Source organism: Salmo salar, chromosome 25 (genome assembly GCF_965601325.2).
Source record: "Salmo salar chromosome 25, fSalSal1, whole genome shotgun sequence".
Taxonomy (NCBI): domain Eukaryota; kingdom Metazoa; phylum Chordata; class Actinopteri; order Salmoniformes; family Salmonidae; genus Salmo; species Salmo salar.
The window spans coordinates 21,878,537-21,900,900 of NC_138315.1; the positions used below are offsets into that span (position 1 = coordinate 21,878,537).

At 44.2% G+C, this 22,364-nt stretch overlaps 3 protein-coding genes and 1 pseudogene across 4 annotated transcripts; 2 read left to right on the forward strand and 2 right to left on the reverse strand.

Moving 5' to 3' along the window:
* The first annotated feature begins 407 nt into the window (after positions 1-407).
* lcmt2 (leucine carboxyl methyltransferase 2) lies at positions 408-4,374 on the forward strand. The gene is given in 10 exon segments (XM_082969227.1): positions 408-495; positions 568-710; positions 1,150-1,447; positions 1,603-1,759; positions 2,371-2,471; positions 2,474-2,525; positions 2,660-2,823; positions 3,016-3,072; positions 3,075-3,151; positions 3,341-4,374. Coding segments are annotated over 10 exon segments (1,353 nt in total). The 3' UTR covers positions 3,557-4,374.
* Positions 4,107-7,239, reverse strand: crygs2 (crystallin, gamma S2). The gene is made up of 3 exons (XM_014173540.3): positions 7,149-7,239; positions 5,563-5,805; positions 4,107-4,379 (listed from the first exon to the last, which is right to left on the reverse strand). Exons 1-3 carry the CDS (start codon positions 7,164-7,166, stop codon positions 4,107-4,109), a joined length of 534 nt encoding a protein of 177 aa, XP_014029015.1. The 5' UTR covers positions 7,167-7,239.
* Positions 7,240-8,132: 893 nt separating this feature from the next.
* LOC106586347 (TBCC domain-containing protein 1-like) lies at positions 8,133-14,153 on the reverse strand (annotated as a pseudogene). The gene is made up of 5 exons (XR_014382675.1): positions 13,983-14,153; positions 11,877-12,105; positions 11,589-11,656; positions 9,954-10,343; positions 8,133-9,626 (listed from the first exon to the last, which is right to left on the reverse strand). The product of XR_014382675.1 is annotated as a TBCC domain-containing protein 1-like (transcript).
* Positions 14,154-17,030: 2,877 nt separating this feature from the next.
* LOC106586346 (dnaJ homolog subfamily B member 11) lies at positions 17,031-22,051 on the forward strand. The gene is made up of 10 exons (XM_014173539.3): positions 17,031-17,228; positions 17,776-17,932; positions 18,673-18,770; positions 19,026-19,161; positions 19,284-19,426; positions 19,552-19,634; positions 19,717-19,774; positions 20,082-20,193; positions 20,738-20,897; positions 21,326-22,051. Exons 1-10 carry the CDS (start codon positions 17,155-17,157, stop codon positions 21,388-21,390), a joined length of 1,086 nt encoding a protein of 361 aa, XP_014029014.1. The 5' UTR covers positions 17,031-17,154; the 3' UTR covers positions 21,391-22,051.
* Positions 22,052-22,364: the final 313 nt, after the last annotated feature.

Below are 22,364 nucleotides of genomic sequence, written 5' to 3' on the forward strand. Positions count from 1 at the left end.
GGGGCTGATCTGGAGTTCCCCTACCCTGCTATTGTCTGAAGTGGTGCTCACCTACATGGAGACACAGTGTGAGAATGGAGTGGAATGTGTTCGTGTGTGTGTATGTGTGTGTGTGTGTGTGTGTGTGTGTGTGTGTGTGTGTGTGTGTGTGTGTGTGTGTGTGTGTGTGTGTGTGTGTGTGTGTGTGTGCGTGCGCATGCACGTGCGTGTGCATGCTTTGGTTTGTTCATGTGTATTTGTGTGTAAGGGTGGTGGATACCTGGTATCCATGTTAGAATTAAGTGTAATTGTACTTATTCTCTTGACCCAGGTCGGATGCTGTTATTGGCTGGGCTGCGAGGCTCCTCCCCAAGTTGCCATTTGTGATGTACGAATAGATCCGCCCCCACAACCCCTTTGGTCGAGTTATGCACGACCACTTCCTGAAGCTCAGCTCCACCTTGCACTCGCTCAGACACTACCCAGACAGGACTGCACAGGTTCCTGAACAGGAAAGTATGGTTGACTGAAAGCTACTGCTGCTACCTAAAGCAGCCATATAAATGTACTGTACCTCTGTTGAATAAGTGTTGTTAAGTGTGTGGGCTGAGTGTTGTCTACATGGCTGGGAACAGTGTCTGTGTTTGAATATGAATGAGTTCTACCTGGGTCTGATACCAGAGAAGGAGACATGCGGAGTAGAGAGCCTGGAAGCATTCGATGTGTTTGAGGTGAGTTACTCTAATCTAGAGTCCTGCAGTCTACTTTTGTTTCAACTCACTAGCCATCAACCTCCCCATCAAAGATATACACAAACACAAACATTTTATTTTGACCATCTTTTCAATTTCCCTGTTTCTATGTATTTCAGGGGTGGCACCAGAAGTATTCCTCACTGCCTCCAGAGGCTCTCTAACCAGCCTCGCTCTGCTCAGTCACCCAACATATATGTTGATACCCACACTGTAGTTACAATGTACCTACCTATGTAATTACCATGTTTTTGTCTCGTACAGTGTGGCTAGTCTTTTGTCTGCTGCTGTTTGACATGAATTTCCCCCTCATGGATTAATAAAGTATCTATGTAATACATAGATTTTAGTGCCACTTAAAGTAAACTGCAACCATTTATTCTTCCATTACTTCTTTTCATTTATTGAACACTAATGCCAGTATCATCACAGAGAATACCGGATGTCTGGCGTGTCCTCTTCTGTGTCTACTCTCCATAGTGTCTCCCATCCCTCCCCTGAGGCTGGTGCTGAGCCGCCTCCCCTGGCTGTGAGGCCCATGGTTGGGCAGCTGTGTGTGGAGTGTCTGTGGATGGCCTCTATGCCCCTGGGTCCTGGGCTGGTGCTGCTCACTGGGGGCTCAGGCTGGGGGGGTAGAGAGAATACTACAGCCAGGTTCCTCATCAGAGCCAAGGGTGGCTGGAGATGTGCCTGTGTGACATCTTCCAATGACTGGGGTAAGAGGGTCCAATGGATTTGGTCAATGGTACTATTAGGGCATTGAGTTTTCCAACAAAAACTGTGTTTTGTTCTGACCAGGAAACATTCTGGACTCTAGATATAGGTTATAGAGCCCGGAGTTGTTCCTGATCAGGTTCTGTTCTCCTCCCAGGTGTCATACTGTATCACACAGTAACATCTGTGCTTGGGCGGGGAGTTGTGGTGTTTGGTGGCCACTCCTCCCCACTCAACCCAATCAGAACCCTCCTCAGAGTGACCTATGACAATGTGACCTGCCTAACCCCGTTGCCCCTGACGACCAGGCATCAGTGAGGCTATCCTTGAAGAAAATGACGTGTAGTGGCAACCAAGATGGAGGCACACTCTGACCATGGGTGAGTACTCTTAAACACTGATCTTAAAGGACCAGTGCAGCCATTTTTATCTCAATATCAAATCACTTCTGGGTAACCTTACTGTGATTGTTTTCAGTTAAAATGGTCAACAAACATAGTTTCTTAGCAAAGAGCAATTTCTCAAGAAAGAATTTTGCTAGGAGTGGCCTGAGTGGGGAGGGGAAAACAGAAAACTAGTGGTTATTGGCAGAGAGGTTTGGAATTCTCTTTCTTATTGGTCTATCAACTAATTTACACCAGGCAGGCCAAAACGCCATTCCACTAAACAAGCTGATATTTCAGGCGGTCTTTTCAAACAGCTCTTACACTAAAAGGGCATTACCCACTGGACACAGACGTCAATTCAATGTCTATTCCACATTGGTTCAACATAATTTCATTGAAATGACGTGGAAGCAACATTGATTCAACCAGTGTGTACCCAGTGGGTATCATCATTTTCACAGTGTTATTCTAACCTCATAGTATGGAAATATATATATAACACAGGATTATCACGTTTTTGACTGCACTGGGCCTTTAAGTCAGTTTTTCAGCAGGAATCATGCCTCAACAGCCTTCTCCGGTCTCTTCCTCACAGGTCAGAACTTCCTGTTTGTGTTTGGAGGATGGAAGGAGGCTGAGGCAGAACATTTGATGCCCACTTCCTGTGTCTTGATGGCCAGTGTTGGACTGAGGTGTTTTTAAAACTTTGCTGTTCATTATATTATTACCTCCTGCATTATCCAGCTGAGGGGAACATAGCCTGCCAACAACAAATAAATACAATACCCCCAGAACTTTGACTATATGTTTTTGCAAATTCCTATAGAGGGCTGATCCTCGCTTCTCCCATTCAGCCTGTCCATATGAAGGAGGGGCAGTGATCTGTGGAGGGTTGGGTAGAGAAAGTGTTCCACTGGGGGATACAGTCTGACTGAGGCCCACCACCACAGGCTTCTGCTGGGAGAGACTACACCTCCAACCCCCTCTAGTGCCCAGATGTGGAGCTTCAACAACTCAGACACAGGAAAACAGAGTCTAGTGGCTGACGTTTTCCATATTGGTTAACATTGAGTGAGTTAATGGATAGTTGTTTCAGACAATGTAGTCCTCCTCTAAATGTGCCCAGGATATTGTGCTGCTAAATCAAAGGTTTGTTCTAACACGGGCACCATCCTCCGTTCGTTCCAGATATTCCCACAGTGTCCATGTGATTGGTGATTGGCTGATGTTGGTGGGAGGGGTTTGCTTCAGGAGGAGGGCGTGCCAGGGGTTGCTGTTACAGATCTGACCAAAAGGGGCAGTGTGGAGCTCAGCCTGGACGCTGAGTACTGTAGGCATTGACCAGTTATATTACATCCATGTATTCACTGTAGTGCACACAAGGTCACAGACAACACAAACAAAATGGATTCAATGTACACCCACACTGTACATTGAATACATAAAATACAAATAAAAAATGGATTCACTGAGTGCCAACTGTCATCTCTCTCTGCCCTACCCTTCTAGTCTGCTGTACCCTGGCCTCTCATGCTGCACTCCTTCTGCTCGGCACTCCTTCTGCTCGGCACTCCTTCTGCTCGGCATTCCTTCTGCTCGACTCTCCTGGGCGACTCTGACCAGTCAACAACGATGGCTCTGATTGGTGGTGAGGGAAACTGCTTCTCTGTTGTGACTCATCACAACCCTCACCCCATCACTGTAGACCTGAAACCGGTTCTATAACTATGAGACATGGTCGCTAGAGGTATTCTTTGTGAGGACATTTTTGTAAAGTATCGACTTGGTAATGGAAAGCTGGGTCAATTTCTGGCACTAGAGCTGTGATGCATCAATAAGATATCTTGGCATCTGTCATGATGACATTGTCTTATTAGTTCACTTGATATTCCTTATAGCTTGAACCAAAATTAGTCAGTGGCTAAATTCCGCATGTAGAAGTTGATCTCCCTTTGGGCTGTATCAGTTCAGGGTCAAACATTTTGGACAAAAGAATACACCTCCTACCTTCCGGCTTCACACACTCACTGACACAGACACACAAAAAAAATGCCAACATTTTCAGATCTGCTTACCAGCCAAGTTTTAATTTCAGGAGAAAGACCTCAGTAAAGTCACAATCAAAGGACTCAAAGTAATAGGATAGGCGTTATTCAAAATCAAGAAGTATTAGGGTTATTCAAAGTCCATATTATGCATATTACGTATGATAGTAGTGAGGTTGGGTTTGAGGTTGAGGTTGGTGTTGAGGTTGGTGCTGTTATGGTCAGGAGGATCACTCAGTGAAGCGTCTGAAGGACTGGACAGTGGGGCTGACTGCACCCCAGTCCCCAGGCTTCCTGTACTCTCCCTTCTCCAGGAAGTACTGGCGTCCGCGGTAGTTGGGGTGCTCGTAGAAGACCCACCAGCCATCCAGGACCTTGCAGGAGTACACCTCCCTCCAACGGTACTTCTCCAGGACTGAGGGGCAGTCCTCGGTGGCCTCGAAGGCCTGGCCCGCGAAGTCATCCTTCTCATACAGCTGCATCTTGTACTGGGTCCCACAGGACTGTGGGGGTGGTGGGGATGGGGGGGGGATGGTGGTAGTAGTGGAGGTGGAGGCGAGGGGTTAGTGCAAGGGATTGGGAAAGAAAGGGGAGGGGATGTGGGGTAAGAGAAAGGGGGAAGGAGGGATATATAGGGAGATGAGATTCTTACTCAGCAACTTCTGGTTTATTTTGGGGGCTAGGATGTAAGGATAGTTAGTAACACACAAGGTTTGTAAAGCATTGTTGTGTGTTTGTCGATGTTCTGGTCGACCCAAAATGCATTTGTCTACCAACCCATCACCAGTCCAACGTTTTTAAACTCTTGAGATTGGTCCGAAACTGAACGGACCATCATGAGAAAAGAAACATATATTTTAATAACATGCTGTATTTCTTTCACTGCTGTTGTTTGGGCTGTTTATGGCTTCCTGTGTTACAGAGAATATTTCCACCACCATATTCTGCACCATAGTTGGAAAATTGATTGATTCTACAGTAGAAGTGTAGGTCTGATTCTTCCTGCCAGCTCCAGGTCAGCCAATAGCGATCAGTGCCACAATCACTTGATCAGTGCTATATGCTGGTATTGAACTCTTTTGACAAAGCCCTGGGTCTTGGGTGAACCGCCACTGTCACTGTTCTGTGCCTGGCCTCATTGGGATTGGGATGCCTAATATGCCCATCTGACGAACAGTCAGAAATGGTTTATTTGCATATTCCTGTCTATACCACTTTTGCTATCACTATAATAGCTATTCTTGGTTTTTCTGTTGATCTATGAAATGACTATTACAATGTATAGCCTACCCTGTGCATTGAAGGGAAGTGTACAGTGTTCTGTGCTCTAATTAAACAATAAGGCCAGAGGGGATGGGGTATATTGGCCATATACCACAAACCCCAGAGTTGCCTTATTGCTATTATAAACTGGTTACCAACGTAAATAGAACAGTAAACAAGTATTTTTGCGTCATCACTGTGATATATTGTCTGATGTACACACGGCTGAAATGCTGTTTCAGCCAATCAGCATCCAGGACCCAAACTACCCGGTTTATAATACAACATACCGTACACCCCATTCAGACAGCTCAGCATAGACCTAACAGACATACCCCATCTAGATACTGTTATTGAAGAAACATAATGATATCTCTTTTCGTTCACTATAATGCTGTAGGACTGAGGCAGTGGCAGACTTACAAAGTGGATCATCTTGCAGGAGCTGAGGCGGTCGTTGAGGCCCATCCAGCGCAGGTATTCAGGGTACTCTCCCCTGGTCAGAACATACTGGTAGCCCATGTAGTTGGGCCTCTCGTACACCACCCAGGCTCCACTCTCCACACGGATGGAGTTACAGCGGCTCAGGTAGGAATGGAAGTCGGTGCAGTCGCTGTCACACTCATAACGACGGCCCTGGAAGTTCTTATCCTCGTAAAAGACAATCTGGACGAGAACAAAAGAGACCAGAGTGGAGTGAGTGGGTTGAACTTGATAAAAGCTCTGCACTGCACTGTAGGTACCTTTTTACACAATGAATTGCTTTTTCCAACCTACCAAAGAACAAGTCAATCCACGCAACACATTCCTGATGCCTTTCTTTGCAGCTAGTGCTATTTCTAAAAGCCATAGATGTGGGTATTTATGCTGCAGTAGTTTATGTGTCGGGGGGCTAGGGTCAGTCTGTTACATCTGGAGTATTTCTCTTGTCTTATCCGGTGTCCTGTGTGAATTTAAATATGCTCTCTCTAATTCTCTCTTTCTCTCTTTCTGTCTTTCTCTCGGAGGACCTGAGCCCTAGGACCATGCCTCAGGACTACCTGGTATGATGACTCCTTGCTGTCCCCAGTCCACCTGGCCGTACTGCTGCTCCAGTTTCAACTGTTCTGCCTGCGGCTATGGAACCCTGACCTGTTCACCGGACGTGCTTGTTGCACCCTCGACAACTACTATGATTATTATTATTTGACCATGCTGGTCATTTATGAACATTTTAACATCAAGACCATGTTCTGTTATAATATCCACCCTGCACAGCCAGAAGAGGACTGGCCACCCCTCATAGCCTGGTTCCTCACTAGGTTTCTTCCTAGGTTTTTGGCCTTTCTAGGGAGTTTTTCCTAGGGAGTTTTTCCTAGCCACCGTGCTTCTTTCACATGCATTGCTTGCTGTTTGGGGTTTTAGGCTGGGTTTCTGTACAGCACTTTGAGATATCAGCTGATGTACGAAGGGCTATATAAATACATTTGATTTGATTTGATTTGGTAAGCTCATCAGTTTGAGTTAGTCTTTCCTTCACAGAATAACTCCAATGTAAATATTTTTGATGGCACTTATATGCCAAATCGAAGACTGTATTCATAATAAAATGTGTATTTAGGACAGACAGAGATTATGTCCATTTCTGCAGAACACCAGTGCTGACAAGCTTTAACCAACATTCCAACTCACAGATGGGATTGAGCTGTGCTGTCTGGCAATAGTGCCCTCTACCTGTATACCAGGCATCACACAAAATACTATTACACTAGTATTATTACACTTACATTACAATTATACTAATACGTTGTTATTACTATGGCAACTATGACAGCGGGATAAATCAGCCAAGTTTGACAGAAAATATAAAAATTGTCCATCCCATAACTAAACCAAACACACCACAGAAAGTCACTGCTATGCTACTGCCACCATACAGTCACTATCCTGCCCACTATACTGTATCATTAGAACCTGTTCTGATGGAGCCAGTGATAGCCCAGAGCCAAGCGGCCATACCCGTTACTCACCCTGCCCATTTTGGACATTGTTTGTGGGCTAGGCTTGATAGATAGCGGTGGTCTGCTGGTCTCCCTGAAGTCTGGATGCTGGATGCCTCTGGTCCTGCCACCCAAGCCCTTTTATATACCCAGCCTCCCAGTTTTTAAACAGTGAGTGGAACAATTGCTTTGTCATGAAAATGAGATCCAAAAATTGAGTCAGTGATTCTAGTGCTATTCAGTTTTTCCAGAAAAGTGAAGCTGGATTACGGCATAATGACAGCATGGGGAGAGTGCCCATTGACCCCCTCTCTGCTGGCTTGCTGAATTGCCCCCCAACTCACCTCGCCCCCTACATCCACCAAAACACACACCCTCCCGTCACCCCCAGCCTATGCCCAATGTGCCTACCACCTCAGGCCAAGAGGCTACCAAATGTGCCAAATTCTGCCCAGATGCAGAGATATTGTGCCCCCATTGTTTAAAGTGTCACAAGTTCTCTTCAGGTGTATTCATGTCTTCAACTAAACACACATGGGGGAAATATGTATGTGGGGGAACTTGGAGGCATTCATTAGACATTTGAAATATGTAAGGTCCATTACACTAGAATACAACCAAGAAGCATGAATCAGGCGTGCAGGCCAATCAATCACTCTTTCCTTCCTCCTCTAGGGCCAATGAATGAACAAAAGACACAAAGAGAGGGATTAGGAGGTGATTGTTCAACATCTGCTCCCCCGTCTTAGCCAAAAATAGTTTATCTCTATACCTTTTGACTGTGCTACAGCTAATTGTAATGGTTTGTGATTTGTCCAACATTATAACTAAACATTAGCTGAGGTCGATATACAGGGTCTCTAAGTACAATATTCAACAATAAAAGGCATGTCAAGGCAAAAATGAATTGTTTATTCATGACTAAAGAAAAAAGAGAACTAAACAAAATTGTGCTCTTAGAAAACATTGAAAATAATTTCCATTGTAACGTGTAGGAAGGCCGACATAGTGCAATTTAATCGAAAGGCAAATCATAATCAATTTTATTTGTCACATTTGCGGAATACAACAGGTGTAGACCTTACCATGAAATGCTTACTTACAAGTCCTTAACCAACAATGCAGTTCAATAAATAGAGTTAAGAAAACATTTGCTAAATAAACTAAAGTAAAATATAAAATAAAACACAATAAGATGACATAACAATAAAGAGGCTATACACAGGGGAAGACCCTGAGAACTAAACTACAGCAGCAAGGCAGAAGAATAATAAAAGTAAGGCAAAGTAACAATAATACAATCTCATCCATCCACACTGGCCGAAGAAGCAAAGCAAATGACTAATAAGGAAGAGAAATACCTGGTTACCTAGCAACATCAGCATTCTCTGAAGCATGCTAGGCTTATTTTTATAGTACACAGTAACGGGATATAACTGCCCCCTCAAAGGCATCTTTCTCTTCTCATAACACTGTGTTCTGCCATCTTCTTTGAGGTGGCTATTATAGTCGACAGACCAAAGTCCTATCTGAGTGAGGTACTAGCGTGGGCCCAGATCGGTTTGTGCTCTTGCCAACCCCATTGCCAAAGTCAAACATTTTGAAACAGTTTGGCATGACAATGAGTGATAAGGAGCTGACATGATAGCACAAACAGATTGGCACTCAGGTGCTAAAGGTATTACATTCCTTGAAATTTGGCACAGGCCTTTAAATTCCTCACACCCTCTCTCCTATGCTACCAGAAAATACATATTAACAACAATATCATATCACATGTATACATTAATACATCTTTCCCCTATACTAGACAAGGTCAATCTCTGAATTTAACAGACAGTTAAATGATTCCCTATTATTTAATTGGTACAGTACACACAACAGAAGAACCAGACTCTAGGCAGATCTAACCTGAGTGGCTAACAATAGGTACCCTGCAATCGTACCCCAAGTACTCTAGGACCACTGGCTCTCTACCATCCCCACCATTGGTAAATCCATGAGAGTGAGTGTGCAAGGGTAGAGAATCTGGACGCACCAGTCTCAACTAGATGAAGGAATGCTGCAGTGGGAGGGCTATACAGCATACAGGGGACTAGAACAGAGCCAGAGGTGTATACCAGGCCACCCTTCTGCAGTCTAGTGATCCTCAGATCAGATCCAGGCCTGCCTGGAACTGTGGACAGCATGCAAACAAAGGGCTTATAGCTACCAGTGGCTGTGAAGCAAACAGCTGAATGTGAGGTAAAAGCTTCTTTGTATGGGGATCTCCATCAACAAGAACCCAAAAAGTCAGCAAGGCAAAAGGTGTCCTCCCCGCTGTCCGTCTACATGTCCCTTCCTGCCTGGTGTCATTTGGCCTGGCCTCCAGGCTGTCACTGTCCGAGGGGTCCTGGGAAGTGATGCAGGGGGGGGATAAGGCTGTCCAACCCATGCCTGTGTCCCGACTCCAACAGCCACTCATGGAACTTCTGCTCCACCAGGGCCTGGAACTGACGCCACCTCTCCCTGAAAACAGACTACTTACTACAGGAACAAGACTCATACATTAACAGACAACCAGAGTTCACTTTAAATGTGCACTTGGGCCCCTCCTTTAGCTCCCCATTATATCATTGTATTTATTTGTAAATCATATTAGTGAAAACAACTGGGTCACTTGTTATGTAAAGTAAGCCACAGTACAGTCACGGACATTTCGAGTGGCTGCATTATATTCACATTGATCCTGGAAAGCACTTCATATTTCCATTCACTGAGCGCTGGTCAAATTGCTGATAAATCTAAGCGGTAGAATGGCTGACTGGTAGTGTCTGTGTCTGCTCTGTCACTCACTTGTTCAGGTGGGCATCCTTTACCGTCTTCTGCCAGTCCTGTACACTCTTCTCCCTCTCCTCATGGGCCTTCTGGTACATCTATGGCAGTCCACCTGGCACCTCACACGTGTCCCCCTCCAATTCTAAAAACTCAGCGGGCGGCAGCAAGCGGTAGGAGCCAGGGTCTGGGGTGGTGCCCTTCACACCCAGCAGTAAGGGCTGGTCCCAGGCGTTTGGCACCACAGCTAAACCCACACTCGCCATGTGATCCTCCAGGGAGGGGTAGTGTGTGGAAGGGCCCTGGGGTGAGAGCAGTGATCCTGGGGAGGAGTATGGGCTGAGTGGGGCTCAGGGTGTGGATGGAACAGTAGGAGGAGGACCCTATGGCCAGCCAAACACACCACCCTGACGTTTAGGCTCACTGATCTGAAACACACACACCACTGGGAATGTCATCTCATCTGAGCTAATGGACATTGTTACAGTATAGCAATATTAAAGGAACTGCTACAAAACCAATAAGTAGTGTACTGATTTTGCTGTCCTCGTTATTTCTAGGGGTCTTAGGCCCAGCTAAATGGTCTGTAACCTGATTTGATGTGTGCATAAATGTTGGAAGTGTGTGCGACTAGGTGTTAAATGTATTTACCCAGGAGACAGCCACCTTACCTTTGGTCCAGGGCCAGCTCCTTCTTGACCTCTTGGTAGGCCATTCCAAGCATATTATTATTTGTTCAGAGGATGAAACATAAATATGTACAAAAAGGAAAAATACAAAAACGCACGCCCAACTAAAGAGATGAACTAACACCATGAAACAAACAAAGGCCGGCTGAGAGGCTTCTGGCCTCCTGTCCCCTGGACTGACAAGCAATCTTGATCCCTCGCCCCTAAGGAATTATCTAGGCTTCCTGGCAGAACAGAGCCCTCGACTCGGTTGGTGTTACTACTTGGGGATGGCGTGTGGAAGTGTATCATGGTAGTGTTTGTCTATATCCTAACACTAACCTCCCCCCCCATACCATAACAGAACATTTCACCACTACTTCAGAAATATTTTACTATGTTAACTACAGTAGAACTCTAGTCACCAACACTGTGTGATGGACTGAATGATGGCTGAGATGAAAATCATCAAAGTCATCAGTCAAAAGTGGAAATGATATCAATAACAAACCATAAACACTACTACCGTCTCTATTGAAGCTGATCTGTTGTGGTTGTTAAGTGGGTCAGTCTATATGGTTTCCGTAACCTGACCTGAGTGGAGAGAGCAGGTAGATTAATGCCTCCATCACACCGACTGCGTCATTGCGCAAAATAGTACGCAGCATCATCTGGATGTCTAAAAGTTCAACATTCACCTTCTGCTACCATTTCTGTCAAGCCGTCCACGCATAGTTTGACGCATATGTTCGATAAATCCAACATATGCACCAATGAACGCACTGCAACTGCCTCTGCAATGCAATGCTGCAAGGCAAACGCAGCGTTTCATTGGAAATGAATGTGATTCTGGTGTACCAAAATGCAATGACGCTGTCGGTGTGTTCGAAGCATAAGGCATCACTGCAGCAGTGTATTTTGACGTTAGCTACTGCTAGCTTGTCTGAGTCCTTGGCCAGGGTCTGTCTGAACACTGTGACATTAGCACCATCTTGCTGCCTTGGGGGGCAATGTGGGTGTTCCGGGCGATCTTAGCTCTCTTCATAGCGCCCTCCACTGGAGGACAGGAGAACAGACATATGGTCAGTCACAGACACACAGCCATGCTTCAATCCTGATAGCTCCCTACTTCTCCCACAAAAAAGGTGAGCTATAAAACAGTCACAAGATAACTCACTAACCTCTATAGACATACTAACACGCCTTCTTTGACTGTAACATCTAAATCTAAATGAATGATCCATATAAAGGTTTACTTTAGGTGGTAGTAACCTACCTTGCTGAGCCAAGACCAGCGACTTCCCAGACCTCAGGCAGGCTGATATACCAAAGGGGTTGAGGACCAGGGCCTTTCTGAGCCACGCCAGCAGAGGGTGCAGGGAGAAGGGGTGGGTGAGTTTGGAGTACGCTGCCTGGGCCTGGAGAGGGGCTCTGGAGAGCAGCTTGTGGATGGGATTGACGGCCCGGCCGGGGTACACGGAGTCCTCCATCACCAGGCTGAGGCCCTGCAAAGAAGAAAAAACTTTATTGTCCAATGTACACGGATATCTAACAGATACATGCCTTATACTTTATTTCAACCCCTCCGAAAGACACATACACGTTCAGAGGTTGCTGAGTTGAGCAGAGGGTACTGTTCTCACTGAAAAGGAAAACAATTTATTGTAAAAACTATGAAAATATGGGCGTTATGGACCCTTTCACTGTTTTAGGCAAGAATAAAACAACCATTTCGTGTATAAATATAACAATCTTGTAATCCTGCTACCACACTCTTCCTAAAGCTGGGCACAGACAAACTGAGTAATCGGGGGAGAAGGGCCTTGGTCAAGGAGGTGACCAAGAACCTGATGGTCACTGACAGAGCTCCAGAGTTCCTCTGTGGAGATGGGAGAACCTTCCAGAAGGACAACCATCTCTGCAGCACTCCACCAATCAGGCCTTTATGTTAGTGGCCAGATGGAAGCCACTCCTCAGTAAAAAGCATATGACAGCCTGCTTGGAGTATGCCAAAAGGTTTTAAACAAGAGTTCACCCATTTCATTGGTGGCTTCTGGTCTTCTTTCAATATTGCAGAATTAGATGAAACTGGTATCATAACTAACTAGCTGTTGTAAAAACTGAATTTTAACATTATAGGTAACAGAATGGCCATATGGACCCTTTCACAGGCTGCTTCCCAAATGGCATTTATTTCACTGCCTCTTGCTCCAATGCAAATGTTTGTGTTGTCTGGCTCTGTTGTTCCCCCCTGGCGTCCTGGATACTAGGACGTCTGCCTGATGTTCCCATGACAACTGGCAAGCAGAGATGATCTGGCATAGAAATACAATGAAGCTAACAGCAGTTGCTTGATTTATTTGCTTAGCATTAAGGGAACGTTAGTAGCTAACTTAGCTAGCTGATACACGTTAGCAGACAAAACACTTGGCTTCAGTAAGTTTATACTAACGTTAGTCTAAACGATTTCTGGTCCTGTCTCGAAGCTCCAGGAAAAGTAACTGGTAATAATGCTCCATCATAAGTTAAAATCAGGTTTAGTAGCTTATCAACCTGGGCTGGCTTTTGGTTTGTTTATTACCTGTATGCTGTAAATGTTATCAGCACCTAACGTTAGCTAGCTACACGACGTTCTTTCAATTTGGTGCCCTTGCATGAACGTTCTCATCAGTTGTGCCCGACGAGACAGAGTGAGGATCGCACGCAAAATGCATTGACTGTGACACATCAAATCAGGCCAGTGTTGTGCAACACTGCAGCCAACAATTCGGGCGTTCCTGCATGTGTGCATTCCTGCAGGAACGCCCCTACCCCTGGGTCAAAATGGAAATGAAGTACCACAGTACGAGTTATAACACCCACAAAACCTAGCGGTAAACCCCGGAAATGGTTCCAATCGTTTTTCCACCATTCATTTTTCCATAGGGGATTCCTACTTAATATAAGGTCTGTGTTTCGTGTAGGCTTACCCTGGCATGACGTTTTAATAACTGCGCAAATCTCTCCTTGAAAAGGTAACTTTTTATCAGTTTTATCTGTAAGTACCCCCCAAAAATGAAACGTTAATTAGCTGCTAATGTGGCTATCATACAGAACTACACTTCTTGTCGCAAGCTTTGACGTCATCATTCAAGGCGTAGGGTAGGAAAAACCTCCACATTTCTCCATACAAACTCTCATCAACAAGTAGCAAGTAACCTAACAAGTAAATATTATAGCCTTTTTAGTTTCTTGTGTGAATAATTGATATTGTGTATTTCTCATGTGTATAATTTTTTGGGGCATTTTTCAAGTTACCTAGCTAGCTACCTGGCATTTTTAAATGACTAGAATTGTGCATTCCCCAGGTACCCTTGTTTTTTAAACAATGTCCAGTACAGACAGGAGGGTAGCGTTGGTCTGGCTCAGGTTCAAGGCGGCGTGCTATTCCACTGAACATGCCCCAGAAACGGTTCCTTAGCCACTGAAGTTCCTCCTCTGTGGGCTCTCGAGACAGAGGGTTATAGTCTTCAGCTGGGTATAGGTCCTCCACTGACTGCAGATTGTTGGGCATTGCTGGCTTCCTCCACTGGCATTCCACATCTGTATGGCCGATATTGTGAACCTTCCACAATAGGCTGCATGGCTACACTTATGAGCTCCACAGAGGCATTCACATGTGGTAGAGAGAATCCCCTGGTCACCTAAAGAGACCTCCCAAGAGGAAGGATGTGAAGTGCCATATGCCTTTCAATTCATGACTTTGAACACCTTAAGTCATTTGTTGTAAGAAATGTGCTATATAAATAAAGTTTGATTTGACAGCTGTGGAATATTTAATAAACTGTAATTTTCATGAGAACAAGTTTAGTTTTTCCATAAACTTTTAATATATAATTTGGGATTTTATCACTTGACATAACAATCATATAGTGAGAAGGATCCTATAAGTCAAGACTGTGTGAATGCAAGTACCACTCTGAATACATAAATACTGTGACTTTGAAGATTTGTTTCTACCAATGAAACTACAATACAGGCTGGATGTCTAAACATGGTCAATTCTAAACGTCAATAGATTTTTTTGAACAATTCTCATCAATGACATCTTAGAACTGATTTATCGCTCATCTAAATCTGGTATCATTGGTAATCTGGTTAATGATTATATAATTGCTTAAATAACGGCAGGTAGCCAAGTGGTTAGAGCGTTGGGCCAGTAACCGAAAGGTTGTTAGATTGAAACCCCGAGCTGACAAAGTAAAAAATATTTCGTTCTGCCCCTGAACAAGGCAGTTAACCCATTGTTCCTAGGCCGTCATTGTAAATAAGAATTTGTTCTTAACTGACTTGCCTAGTTAAAAAAAAAGTGTCTCTTTCCTTATAGAATGTTAACAGCAGTATAGTTAATATCTACACTCACTGACACAGGATAAAACTTTATCCCTCATTCTGGCCCCGACCAAACTGGAAAATTGCCTCTCACTATAGCTGCACTTCTCCACATGGCCAGACGTATAGTGGTATTCTCCCCTTTTAATGCTCTTATGCTCATCCTTGCCATCAGGTTTGAAATAGACACCAAGGTCGACATACTGTACAAACCATTATCTAGGCTAAGTGATACCTTTTTTTTTTTATCTACTGCTCTGTTAACTAGCTAGCTAAAGTGTAGTCAGTGGCTAGCTAAGACAGAGAAAGGGAATGGCAGAAGTTCAACACTTTATTCAATTCATTTCAATACAGCACATGGGTTCATCATGGATTGGGCACAGGTCTCTGATCTGCTGGTGAACGGTAGCAGACAGTGTCAGCTAGAGATGATGTGCAGGAGCTTCCTGCAGGGATTTGTAGTCTTGCAGAGAAGCTCTGTTGCTGATTAGAATTGTAAAATAATGTGAGTATTTTGAGGCAAATATATTGATAAAACTCACTTTGTCCGCAAGAGAATTACAGTTATCAAAACGTCATTCAAAGATAAGCCTACACCAAATGCATACTTAATTTGAAGTCTCTGTAAAATTCATTATTTGAAAAATGAATGGTGGGAAAACGATTTGAACCATTTCCGTGTTTGACCGCTAGGTTTTACGGGTACTTTTATAGTCCACTGTGGCAGACAATACTTGTATTAACAGAGTTTTTTTCACCCCTGCCTACCGCAGTCCTAGCGGGAGCGTCGCCTGCCCTCACCATTGTTAACAGACATGCAGGGGCGAAGGACACGGTCTACCGGTAGCCCCCGCTAGCACAGCAGGCGGAAGGCTGGGGTGAAACCATGTGCTAGTTAACTTGTTAGTTAGCGACACCGTGTGTTAGTTAACTAGCTAGCACACGGTGTCATTACCTCCTGCTGTGTCCTGGAGAAAACCGTGCCCAACAGGCGAGGGGCGGAGGACACTGTCTACCGGTTGTTCCCGCCTCTCACTAGTACAGCAGACGGGAGGCTAGGGCGACAGTGTGTTAGTTAACTGTATCGCCCCCACTTCCGCCTACGGTGTACTGATTGCCGTCATTAATAGCACTGCGGGAAAACAGTGCCTGGCAGGTGGGGGCGAAAGGGTGTACGGCTAGCTAGCTATAAGCTAGCGCTTTAACGCCCCCTACTGACCCCAGGATCACTCCTGCATGTCCTAATTAAAACATTTACCAATAGAAGTATAAAGAGTGGTTCCTGCAGATGCTGGAATGCCAACCAGTGGAGGCAGCTGAGGGGAGAATGGCTTGTAATAATGGCCGGAAAAGAGCAAATGGAATGGAAACCATGTGTTTGACGTATTTGATACCATTCCACTGATCCCGCTCCAGTCATTACCATGAGCCCGTTCTTCCCAATTAAGGTGCCACCAACCTCCTGTGATGCCCACATGCAGGAATTGCACCCTTCTTTCTCAATCAGACAGAAAGGGAGAATATTTATCGATTTTTGGGGATATTGCTGAAAACCGATGCACATCCTACATTCATCCACTAAAAAGGATATTGCAAAGATATAGCAAAAGTTTACACCGGCTTTTGTTGCTGTAGCTAAAAGGCAATTTATGCTCGATCAGAAATGTGGTCAGAGACTGTATGGAGGGTGTGACGGAATTGCAGAGCGTCTGGATGCATGCAGAGGCCTAATTTAGCGCTGTACCGCATCGCCTTGCGCCTCCCCCCAAATGTTGTAACAATGTGGAGGACTCAATAACAATGCGGGGGGCTCCATATAGTGCCGTATAGCTCCGCATTGTCATTATTGGTTGACGATAGATGGGGGCGGGAGGTCCTATATAAACAGAACCTCACTTCCTTAATAACTTCCTTCACAACAGCTCTGCGTTACTCTGCGAAGCGCAGGAAGTACAGTATGAATTCCCAGGAACCGTATCACCGTAAATGCTGCATGGCCAATGCAGGCAGCAGATTGACCACGCAGCGCCTTTAAGGGTGGGCGGGCTTTAGGTTGAGAGGCGGGACTTCTGGGTTTCACGTGGGCGGTTCTGATTTGACAGAAGGAAGAGGACTAGTGACAGAAGGAAGCCAACATCAAAAAGCCGGGTTGTTCTGTTGGTTTCTTGAAGAAACTGGGATCTATGGCCGTTAAGGGGATGAATCTGTGCAGTGTTTGCTGTCTTGTCCTGTATTTTGTTGCGGCAGTGCTTGCAGGGTAAGTACATGTTTCTATATTATCCGTACACACCGCTTTTGCAACGGTTAAACGCGGTGTCGCTCACTGGTACACATGTTTCATTGTGATTGGTCTACACTTTTGAACCCCATTCTCCATGTGTAATAGGGCTAGTTTGCTACTAGCTGGAGGGGGGGAAGAAGCAATCTCAACAACACTATAAATAAATAATTGTCCGATAGGGTAGTCAACATCACCCTTGCCTGATTTCTTTCCACTATCGTGTATCGGCTGAGTCATACTATTCAAGGGAATGAATGCCATCCCAGGGAAGTGGGCTAGCTTTCCCGCTGGCTTTGTACTCTCAAATGAGTTATTGATATCAATCTGAATCACTCTGCGTGATCCCCATTTTCGATGTTTTTTTTTTTTTAACTGCATAAATACAAGACACAAGCAAAGATTATTATATATAAACGACACGTTTGTGAACCCTACTCCACCTGTCCCTATCATGAAGGGAAATACTGTATCTACAAGAGTCTCTGTAACTAAATTCCCCTCGCATTTTCACCTTTCTCTACAGGCGAGATTTCTACAAGATCTTGGGGGTGAGCAAGTCGGCATCTGTGAGGGACATCAAGAAGGCTTACAGAAAGCTGGCTCTCCAGCTTCACCCTGACAGAAACCCCGATGACCCTACTGCTGCTGACAAATTCGCAGACCTGGGGTCAGCCTATGAGGTAGGAAATGACCCACTGTGTTTGACTATCTTATATAACTTATCTGCCAATGCGTTGAATGGAACTTTTTGTTTTACCAGTATAATAATGGTGTCTGATTTGTGGCTTCAGAAACAATGCTCATGTCATTAAGATATTTACAAAATATGAACGGCAACTTAGTTGAGTTTTATGAGAACGCTAGCGTTTTATTGCTTCTTTCACAATAACTTTTTAATAATTCTAATTTAATTAGGGTTTTCGTTATATTTCATTTGCTGAAGCGCTCGAGGCACCGATACAAAAGTATTTTGTAGGAAACTGAATCAAGTATTTGGTTGTTGTTGGTAACCTAACGTAGCAGGCGTAAGTTAGGTTGAAAATACTGTATCCCTTAACCACGGAGAGTGTCGATGGAAACGTCATAAGACTTTTGATTGGCCAAGAAGACCGTGTGGCTGTCTCTGATTGGCTCATATTGTGGTCCGCTTGCTCTCGTGAAAACACGACGTGGAGCACGCGGACCTGCTCAGTGACAGTTTCTATGATGTGCACCAATGGCATGAATGACCACTAATCCGATAACAAAATTGAAAGGGTTCAAATTAGGACAATTGCATGATGATGAGCTATTTAGGTATTTTCTTATGTGATATTAAGAGTTTGCAATTAAAGTTTATACAATGTTGCAAATTCACACTTTCAAAGAAACCCTTTTTGTGACTTAAATGAGTTAGTCCCTGGTGTTGTGCTTTTTGTAGGTGCTTTCAGATGATGAGAAGAGGAAGCAGTATGATGCATACGGAGAGGATGGTCTGAAAGAGGGTCACCATGGTTCTCACAATGATATCTTCTCCAGGTAGGTTGACCTAATAGTAGGTTTACCTAATTACCATAATATACTGTATGGAGTCACACATTCATACATATACCTGTGCTTAACAATACCTAATGAGCGTCCCATTCACTACTAGGCACTAGTGTGTTGTAAAATAATGACATCTGTATTCCAGTTACAAGCCATACCCAATTGTAGGCCTAAGCATGTGAGGTTTTAAGAATCAAAGAATGGCTTCGGCATCGCTGTTCTCTCACAAACCATCACCTCTTACAGTTTCTTTGGGGACTTTGGCTTCATGTTCGGAGGAAACAGGCAAGGACAACAGGACAGGAACATTCCCAGAGGAAATGACATAGTACTAGACCTGGAGGTCACACTCGAAGAAGTGTACTCTGGGAACTTTGTAGAGGTACTATTAATCACTGATGGTGGTCTGTGATGTATTGTATAGGATTGGTGTGCTTCACCAGTCCTACCCTAGTCCAACACATACCTACCACTCTCATCATATCATCTATATGCACCGCCCAGGTTGTGCGCAACAAGCCTGTAGCCAAAGAGGCCCCTGGGAAAAGGAAATGCAACTGCAGACAGGAAATGAGGACGACGCAGCTCGGACCTGGACGCTTCCAGATGACCCAGGAAGTAGTGTGTGACGAGTGCCCCAATATAAAGTGAGTCACTGTCCTATTGGCTGAGACTGATAACACAGGAGACAACGGTGTCTTTCTTTACATGCTCAGTAATAAAGATAATAGTTTCATAATAATGGTTAGGATTTGTCTCTCAATGATCCCAGGCTGGTGAATGAGGAGAGAACTTTGGAGGTGGAGATTGAACAGGGAGTGAGAGATGAGATGGAGTACCCTTTCATTGGAGAAGGTAAGCAACTTACTCAACCATCATGATAACATGGGTAAACAAGGGTAAAGTCATTGTATATAAATAATAATGTATTTTACAGGTGAACCTCACATCGACGGAGAGCCAGGGGATCTACGCTTCCGCATCAAAGTTATGAAGTAAGAGCAGCATGTATTTCCTTATTTCAGATATTCTATAATGATTCTGACTAGGCTGATGTATCCTTTTGAGTCTTATACCTTTTTCAGTACAGATCAAACTGTCAAGTGAATACATTGATGTTATGTAAAGATTTTTGGAATGTACTCTACTTGCGTTGTCTGTGTCTTGGCCCTTCTGTTTATCTATTTGTATGCTTGCTTTATGCAAATGCATTCTCACTTTGTTAGCCTGTTTCTATTGTACAGTAGTAATATGTTGTCAGTTGAATCTGTTTTATTGAAGAATGATTGTGTGTGCTTCCAGACATCCAGTGTTTGAGCGTCGAGGAGATGACCTGTACACTAACGTCACAATCTCACTGGTAGAGGCTCTGGTTGGCTTTGAGATGGACATCACACACCTCGATGGACATACGGTGTGTAAAGGCTTCTACACATCTATCCAACTACAGCCTACTAACTATCAGTGATGCATTGGGTAGTTTTCCCCCAACTCAGGACCAAAACAAGATTCCCAGTGGAGACCAATAATTAATTTTATTTAACTAGGCAAGTCAGTTGAGAACACTTTCTTATTTACAATGACAGCCAAACCCGGACGACGCAGGGCCAATTGTGCGCCGCCCTATAGTACTCCCAATCATGGCCGGTTGTGATACAGGTTGGATTTGAACCAGGGTGGCTGTAGTGATGCCTCTAGCACTGAGATCCTGTGCCTTAGACCGCTGTGCCACTCGGGAATACACATTAACTGTTTTTCCAACATGTAATCAAATGTAATGGCCAAGTTTCCCCGACCCAAATTAAGCTTATTCCTGGACTAAAAATAACTTTCAATGGATATTCTCCATTGCTTTCTGTCCAGAGTAGGTTTTATCTGGGTTTGGAATGATTGATCCAAAATTGACACCTCTTTGAACCAATAACAACCTCATTGACTTGTGACTGCCCCTGTGACAGGTTCACATTGAGAGGGACAAGATCACCAAGCCCGGTGCCCGGCTGTGGAAGAAGGGAGAAGGCCTGCCAAATTTTGACAACAACAACATCCGTGGATCTCTCATTGTCTCCTTTGACGTCGAGTTCCCACAGACACAGCTGGATGACAATCAGAAAGAGGGTAAGGAGGAAGTTGATAAACATGGGGAAAGGGTTTTGTAATGATCTATTAGAGTTGACATTGATGCTATCAGTAAAAGGTCAACTGCATGTTACATATCAGGTATGGGGTCTTGTTCTTCCATAAAGATTATCCATATCAACAATGTACACAAAGACTGAGAGGCGCAGGACACGCTCCTGCAAGGCCGGGGGGACGACCTCTGAACTCTAGGGTCCTCGGGTCTCACACCCCAACATTTTAAATGTGCAAACCATAGGCGACAAAAATACATCACAATAAATCGCCTTAGAGCCTTCGACTTTATGCCACTGACAAGAAGACAATGAAAGTACTGATTAAGTTGTCGGCGATGAATGATTCTGAAACATGTAATAATTATGATCACAATGGTTAGTACTTTAAATTGTGCCTTTTGTTGTTCTCAGGAGTGAGGGGGATTCTGAAACAATCGTCAGTACAGAAGGTTTACAATGGACTACAGGGATACTGACACCCCAACAGACAGTCTGGACTGAGTTCTGTGCCACACAAACCCACACACACACACAAACCCACACACAAACCCACACACACACACACACACACACAAAGGAGCACGCTTGGCGGTGTATTTATTTTTTGATTGTTCTCAGGATGGGTTGATTTGTTTTATTTTCTAATATTCTACATTCTGAAGGTGGCTTGATGTTGTTAATTTTCTTTTTTAAAAGAAGTCCTGGTTATATTTAACGCTGTATTTGTCCTTTTTAATTTACTTGCCCTTGCCCCAAAAATTATTTTACTACCACCTTAATTCCCCCTCAAATTACAAATGACTTATTTGCTTCAATTTGGAGAGTTTGGATCTTCAAGTCAACATACCTTTTTAATGTCAACTACTGGCATCCAATGTCAACCACTCACATACATCTTGGATCATGAAAGCTCACATTTCCAATGTTAAACCCATCCCACCTGACTGAGCTCTAGAAGAGGAGCTTTCCTGGAATCAAAGGACTCTAGAGTCAACAACTCATGGACAACAGCAAGACTGGAATACCTTTCCCTCCCTGTTTTGATAAGTTTTATGTATGTAGTACTGTACTAGGTCGTTTCATTTAACCTTGAGGGATTTTAACCCCTCCGACACCTTAAACGATTCTGTCATTTAACCCAGTTTCCTTTGTCATTCCTGTTCAGTTATCGCAAAACACTTGTAAATAGGAAAGAACAAACAACATTTTTTGTTTTTTGCTTTGTTGAGTTAGATTGTATTCTTTGTGGTGTAAGGTCTTGTGTGAGCATTCTGTCTGCTGAAAGAAAGGCCACTTTGAGAGTGTACTTCTGGAGCTACCTAGCTGCTTCCTCGTCAGGGTGGCAAGGAAATCATCCTGGTCTGGAGACTCTATCTCCCAGCACCATCCATCCCTCTTGCTCTGCCTCTCCTCTCAGACTGTGTCTGAAATGGCACACTTTTCCCTGAAT

What these genes read in the sequence shown, in the direction of transcription:
- crygs2 (XM_014173540.3), bottom strand. An exon ending in CCTGCAAGATGATCCACTTT is followed by an intron (nt 4,380 to 5,562) that starts GTAAGTCTGCCA and finishes CCACCCCCACAG; the next exon opens with TCCTGTGGGACCCAGTACAA.
- LOC106586346 (XM_014173539.3), top strand. Translation starts at nt 17,155, where the DNA reads ATGGCCGTTAAGGGGATGAATCTGTGCAGTGTTTGCTGTCTTGTCCTG. An exon ending in ACCTGGGGTCAGCCTATGAG is followed by an intron (nt 17,933 to 18,672) that starts GTAGGAAATGAC and finishes TGCTTTTTGTAG; the next exon opens with GTGCTTTCAGATGATGAGAA. An exon ending in GACGAGTGCCCCAATATAAA is followed by an intron (nt 19,427 to 19,551) that starts GTGAGTCACTGT and finishes CAATGATCCCAG; the next exon opens with GCTGGTGAATGAGGAGAGAA.